At 44.2% G+C, this 7,436-nt stretch overlaps 1 protein-coding gene across 1 annotated transcript in view; it reads right to left on the bottom strand.

The window, feature by feature from the left end:
- Positions 1-1,070: 1,070 nt before the first annotated feature.
- The window catches only part of ints13 (integrator complex subunit 13), a 72,004-nt gene continuing 65,638 nt past the window's right edge, over positions 1,071-7,436 (bottom strand). Inside the window, exons 16-18 of the mRNA XM_078235254.1 lie at positions 3,535-3,674; positions 1,702-1,837; positions 1,071-1,456 (exon numbers count right to left, since the gene is read on the bottom strand). Of these exons, the coding sequence (XP_078091380.1) occupies positions 1,417-1,456; positions 1,702-1,837; positions 3,535-3,674 (316 nt within the window). The 3' untranslated portion in view covers positions 1,071-1,416. The remainder of the gene's footprint in view (positions 1,457-1,701; positions 1,838-3,534; positions 3,675-7,436) is intronic.

Here is a 7,436-nt window from a genome sequence, read left to right as displayed (position 1 = left end):
TCGTTCTTACAGTGCTGCTTCTCATTCTCCTGACTGCCTTATTTGTTACAATCTATTGCTTCTGTAGATGCTCAGAAAAGATTCTCCCGTCCGAGGAACTACGCTTCCAGGAAAACCCATCAACTGCACGCGCACACCACTTTGAGATGGAAACGTTAAGACCGCGAAAGCCAGCTACATTCATTCCCAAGGCGACCCCGCCATCACAACTGTGGGCAAAACTTCCTCCACCTCCACAATATCAACTGCACCAAGTGCAGTTAATATCTAGTAACACACAACACAATGCACCATCTCACTTCAGGGTTCCCAATTTACAATCTGAACCACCAAAGTATCAACTGCCTCCTCCTTATGAGTTACAGTCCAAAAGACAATAAAATCTAATTTGTCTTATGGAAGCTTTAACTTCTTTTGAAACTGCATAACCTGTTACCAGCAAGGCCAGAAAAGTTTAAAAATTAAACTTAAATGTGCGCTTGCTAGAACAATGCTCGGGTTTCCACATAAAACAAACTAGTTCCACAAACCAAAAAAACTCGATTGGCTGAACCATTTCCCTTTAGCGGAGACAAAGAATTCTTGTATTAAATTACTCAAGAACAAATTTGTTTGCCATTTTTAATCAGTCCAAAATGACTGTAGTAACGTCTGGCACACAGCTAAAGTGCTGGTTTTCTTTAAAGACTGCAGAGGGGCACAGAAACATCTCATCGGTGCGTAACAGCCAAGCGCAAGGTATGACAGTGCGGTTATTGGACTGAACCAGCCATCTGGAGATTGCAAGCTCAAATCTCCACTGAGACAGAATGTGGTCATTCTATGACAGTGGCCAGACTGTCCAAATGAATGTTCCTCACATGACATCAGCCCTAAACCAAGGTGGCTACTTCTTAATGCCGATTGCAGAGGCCTAGCAAGCTACAGCAGGCTGCAAGCTACTTTCTCAGTGCAACAAAGATGGGCAATAAACACACTAAACATCCCAAGAACAAACACAGGCCGAACTGACTAACTTCATACAGCAAGTGGTACGTTAGAACAGGAAACAATGTTCCATACCAAGATGTGTGCAGAGCAATCAGGAATAATATTTTTAATGAGTAGAGCACTGAAATTTGTGTAAAGTCATAACTTTTATTTTTGGACAACAATGCAAGTTTTGTGTAAATACTGTCTAAAATTGTTGCTGTCTGCAGTAGAAAATGCCAACTTTAACAAAGAGTAAAATTCTTCTGAATCATTGCACAGCAAAATGTGTAAACTTTGTACAATTTGTCGCAAGTCATTTCAACAGCAGAACCGAGGTCGAATTCCTTGAAATGTCAGATTTTCGTTTGCGGAAATTATTAATTTACAAGCAGCAAAACTGCTGACATGATGCTTCTGTAAAATCTTGCGTCGAAAAGCTTTTCTTCATTGCCTGCTGCCTTTACCGTTTTCATGTGTATCCATTCTACAACACATAAAAAGACAATCTGTCAATGCAGAGGCACTGATGATGATACCCACGATACAAATACAAACGTCATACAGATATTACATAGAACTATAGTTACACGAATCAAAAAAGGAGTAATTTTTCAAAACTGTCTGCAAAGAAAATAATTGGAATTTATCAACGTTTTTCTATTCCAATAAAGTACAATGAAAATTCAAGACTTAAGGAAATTTACCCATGTACAAAAACAGACTACTGACCCATTTTCTTCCTTAAGATGCTGGTACAATTCAGCTTTATTGTTAACAGAACTCAAGCGACCAGCAAATTCTTGATGCTTTCTTGAATTTGCTGTATTGATTCTATTAGTCCACATTGCGAGCAAGGAAACAGGGCCTGGAGATAATCAAGACAGGGGTGAAAGTCAGGGCCATTATTAAACAATACAAATATATTACAACTCTCTACCCACATCTATAAACATCTAATAGACAAGCCCCTTGTATTCTGAAAATTGTTCAAATGAATTTTAATCTCAGCAGCTGTAGAATTTTCCCACGATAGATGGGGTGGGACAGAGTGAGCGGGACAGATAGAGACGGACATTTTCCTCATGTCATTTGGACACCGTCAGCTGAGTACAACTTCTGTTCATTATAACACATTAAAGACTAAAGGACCAGAGATAACACGAGGATTCTCTTTTTAAGAAGCAATGATTGTTAGGATTTGGAATGCACTTCCTAGTTGGGGTGGTTGTGGATTCAATATCTTTCAGAAAGGGAATTGGGTAAATACCTGAAAGAGAATCGAGTATCAGGGTATCAGGGGAAGAAGCTGAGACTGGCAACATTGCTCTTCAGAAGACTGAGTATAGACTTGATGGGCCTTTGGAGCTGTACTGTTCTATGATCCACAGATCTCTGTGTTTCCAGCCTACTTCCTGTTATCATGTTCTTGTCACACTTGTGTCAACTGACTCCTATTATTTATTACTCTCCACATTAACGGAAATCTGAACTCGTCATGACATTTATATCCTCCCACCAGTAGTGGCGCTACATCCTGGCAACTGTGTATCTCCCAGCTCCCATACCTGCGGTGTCGCGAAGCTCCTATAATCCAAACAGTGGATTTTCCAAATTGCTGCAGGTTTTGCTATTTCATATTATTGAGTCATGGAGATATGCAGCATGGAAACAGGCCCTTCGGCGCAACTCCTCCATGCTGATCAGATTGCCTAAACTGAACTAGTCCCATTTGCCTGTGTTTGTCCCGATTTCCCTCTAAACCTTTCCCATCCATGTACCTGTCCAAATGCATTTTAAATGTTGTAATTTTCCTGCCCTTATCACCTCCTCTGGCAACTTATTCCATATACGCACCACCCTCTGTGTGAAAAAGTTACCCCTCAGGTCCCTTCTTTTTCCCTCTCATCTTAAACCTATGCCCTCAAGTTTTGGACTTCCCTACCCTGAACTCAAGTATGAGAAACTGTACGACCTCCATGCAGGGAGTGAGCTATGCCCACACACCCTGGTCTCGCGCCCTTCAGGGATGGCACTGTGGTTAGCACTGCTGCCTCAGTGCCAGGGTCCTGGGTTCGATTCCAACCTCGGGTCACTGTCTGTGTGGAGTTTGAACGTTCTCCCCATGTATGCGAGGGTTTCCTCCGGGTGCTCCGGTTTCCTCCCACAGTCCAAAGATATGCAGGTTAGGTGGATCGACAATGATAAGTTGCCCCTAAGTGTCCCATGTGTGTAGGTTAGGGGGATTAGCCATGGAAAATGTGTGGGGTACGTGGATAGGGTGGGGGTTGGGCATGAGTAAGACGCTCTGAGAGTCAGTGCAGATTCAATGGGCTCAATGGCCTCCTTCTGCATTGTAGAGATTCTATGGAAATCCGTAAATTTCCTTACACCACTTAAGACACAATGCACTCCAAATCCCTTCCCCAGTGTGTGCAACATTCCAACAGAATGTAGGATGTCACAAGTTCAGATGGCATTTCAAAACATGTTGATTTGTTTGTGTGCGCACTGAATAGAACACAGTCATATGTACAGATATCTCCTAGTAACAAGAAATCTCACCTTTAGCCTTTTCGAGAGGTTGTATTTCTCCGATGCTGACCCTAGGTTTTTTGTTCAGGGGCTCAGGGGAGTCCGGAGAGTCCTTGATGATCTCAGTTTCAATCAATTCCTCCTTTTCCCGTTCCAGAGTTCCTTTTAACCTATACAAAAAAGGTTCCAAATATCCATTTGTGACTGCATAGGTAGCTTCAAATCATGTTAACATTTCACAAGATAACTCATGCTGGCATGGCATCAAGCTTCAAACAAAGGGATGCAGCATTTGGAGAAACATCAAGCTACACCATAAGAATTGGTGCTACATCAAACCCCAGTGTTTGTCAGAACGCTGTGACCACCTTCCCTCGAGAGCGCGCCATTCCAAGTTGATGTATTTGTTTTTAGGACATGGGTGGCACCAACGCGCCAGCACTTATTCCCAATTCTCAGGTATCGTGAAGTTACTAAGAGTCACTCACATTGCATGGGGCAGGAATGGTGTGCTGTTCTGACTCGATGGGAGTGGCAGATTCTCTTCTGGGAAGGAGATCAGTGAACCAGCGAGGTTTTTAACAACTAAGCAGCAACGCTTTTGGCTATTTTCCCCACTGATGCTTGCCCACAAATGACCAGACTAATTGAATTCAATTTTGCATTTCCTATGCCAAGATTTATACCAACAGCTTTTGGATTTTCAGACCAGTAGCATAACCACTGGGCTATGACACCCTCGGCATGTCTCTTGTCAAGGAGCTCACAAACGTATGGGAGGATATCCTGATGGAGGTTATCCCCTGCTGTTGATAAGTTGTGGAGACCAGTGGGAGTGAGAAGTCATGGGGAAAAGTAAACCAATGCAGCATGATCACTTTGTTTTAGGACTTTTCGATTTTGCAACATAACATTTATTTTCCCAAAACACCACAGCCTACTGTGGGAGTGTTAGCACTTTTGTCCATTACACACGTTGAACAGTGTGTACTTAGAGGTACGCTGCTGATCTCCACATCACTGACCACATATCAACTATTCTGTACTAATCAGGTATGAGGGACGTGTTGCTGGAACTCAGCAATCTATATTACTCAAACTTTTTTTGAGGAGTATTTTACATAGTAGTTGTATTTTGCAGAATGGTCAAATTCAGGATGTTGTGTTTCCATACCAAGGCTATCCACAGAGATCAGTCAGCTTTCCCCTGAATTTCCTGTGTGGCTCTATAGCAAGAAGTCTAATGGGTAACTGCAAGAACAAGCCACATGCTCAACGCCCGATCCTACCTAAAATACTCAGCACGCTAACACATTCTAAGCAACAGCTCTGTAATTGGCAGCAACTGTGTAGTAAATAAATTTACATTGTGAATTTTATACAGCGCCTGATTTAAACCTGGGTCATTTACATAGCAGGGTTTGCATTGACAAACACATCCTACAGGTCCTCCCTGACTGACTAAAAGCAGTGGAAAGGAAAAAGCTGATACTGCACAGCACAAATGTAAGTAACTGTCCAGGTACATCTCCTGCTGTGTTTCTATCTGTAAGCAGATGTTGTTGACAGCAACTTGCATTTACTTAATGCAGTAAAACCTTCCAAGGCACATCTCAGGGGACTTATAAAACAAGAAAAATGTCGAGAACATCGGTGGGAATGGAGTCATCAACCCAACCAAAGCATTTGGCTCAGTGAATTGTAAGGCACTGTGGATATCCGAGAAACTGCATCGCAATCCTGTAATTGCTTCACGATGATATGGCTGTAACCGTCCTGAGTGGGAGATCTGAAACAGTCTCCACCAAACTCCGGATTGGGGTCTAGCAAGGCTGTGAGATAGCTCCCTATAGTATTTACAACCTACCCGCCAGTGATCATGCACCACAAAGATAAACTACCCGACATTGTCAGACTTAAATTATGCCAAGGTGAAATACTCTTTAACCTCGGTCACCTCTGTGCCAAAACTAAACTGGTCTCCAAAGATATAAATGATTTAGATGATGATTTAGATGGGGCGGCACGGTAGCACAGTGGTTAGCACTGCTGCTTCACAGCTCCAAGGACCTGGGTTCGATTCCCGGCTCGGGTCACTGTCTGTGTGGAGTTTGCACATTCTCCTCGTGTCTGCATGGGTTTCCTCCGGGTGCTCCAGTTTCCTCCCACAGTCCGAAAGATGTGCGGGTTAGGTTGATTGGCCATGCTAAAATTGCCCCTTAGTGTCCTGAGATGCATAGGTTAGAGGGATTAGCGGGTAAAATATGTACGGATATGGGGGTAGGGCCTGGGTGGGATTGTGGTCGGTGCAGACTCGATGGGCCGAAGGGCCTCTTTCTGCACTGTAGGGTTCTATGATTCTATGATTATGCAGGATGCTCTGTCAGAGATTTGGTGCGGGCTCAATGGCTTCCTTCTGCACTGTAGGGATTATATGATCCTATGGGAGTGACTGTAGTGTCAACACCCACGCTGCATCAGATTTGCAAGCCTCCCTCAATCTCTTCAATTCTCTATACAAGAAACTCAGCCTGCCCGCGAACGTTACTAAAACAAAGTTCATATCAACCCAAACCTGGTTAGTCAAATATTCCACCCTGCCCAGATGCTGAAGATGATGCTTGGAATATGTTGGGCACTTCCCAAACCCCAGCAGCTATCCCTCTCAAAAAGCGAAGAAACCCAATATCTGCACTAGCTCAGCCATCTGTAAACTACAACAGAAAATGTTTGACAAATAAATGCTTCCAAAGATCCAAGTGTGCAGAACAGTGTCTTCACCACACTCCAGTACTGTAGTGAGACCTGGGCTGTGTATCAGTTACAGAGTGTGAAAGAAATTCCATCAGCAATGCTCCCAAGTCATCCTGAGGATGGCAAGACCAACATACAGATTCCATTGTCCTTCTTGAAGCCAGCTCTACAAGCATTCCGGTAAAACTCCTGCAGGATCTGCTTTGATGGACTGGGCACCGTGGCTGTATGGCTGAAAACTGGCCGCCTGCCACATCCTGCTTTCTCAACCCTCCAGTGGCCAGCATTCTGGGGGAGGGCAAAGAAAACGCTTCAAATACACTGAAGCTCTCTCTGAAGCACAGGAGCATTGACATCAATGACTGGGAGCAGCTTGCTGCAGATGGTTCAAGATGGTGACAACCTGTCCGTCAAGCTGCATCTGGATTTGAGTCACAGCGATTTAATGATAAGGCAGTGAAGTGACAGAGGAGAAAGGAAAGGAAGCAAATCCTGCACTCCTGCCATGGGATGTCCTGCCAATTTACCCAAGTTTACCCAATCTCTCCTCATAGCTAAGACCCTCCATACCAGGCAACATCCTGGTAAACCTTCTCTGCACTCTCTCTGAACATCTGTGGGTTGAGAATCAGCCTGTACTGTCACATGAAGACCCATGGCAGGTACTGAAGTTATCTGTGAATCGAGGGACAGCTGACAATAACAATGACAAAATAAAATTTGACACAGGGCCAAATAAGGAGATATTAGGTCAGATGGCACAGTGGTTGGGCGGTACGGTAGCACAGTGGTTAGCACTGCTGCTTCACACCTCCAGGGACCTGGGTTCGATTCCCGGCTTGGGTCACTGTCTGTGTGGAGTTTGCACATTCTCCTCGTGTCTGCGTGGGTTTCCTCCGGGTGCTCCGGTTTCCTCCCACAGTCCAAAGATGTGCGGGTTAGGTTGATTGGCCATGCTAAATTTGCCCCTTAGTGTCCTGAGATGCGTAGGTTAGAGGGATTAGTGAGTAAAATATGTAGGAATATAGGGGTAGGGCCTGGGTGGGATTGTGGTCGGTGCAGATTTGATGGGCCGAATGGCCTCTTTCTGTACTGTAGGGTTTCTATGATTTAGGTTTTAAAGGAGGAAAATGAGGTTGAGACAGTGAGGTTTAGGAGGGATTTCCAGAGCCTGAGGC

Source organism: Mustelus asterias, chromosome 19 (genome assembly GCF_964213995.1).
Source record: "Mustelus asterias chromosome 19, sMusAst1.hap1.1, whole genome shotgun sequence".
In the NCBI taxonomy this organism is placed as follows: Eukaryota; Metazoa; Chordata; class Chondrichthyes; order Carcharhiniformes; family Triakidae; genus Mustelus; species Mustelus asterias.
This window is presented reverse-complemented; position numbering and strand designations above follow the sequence as displayed.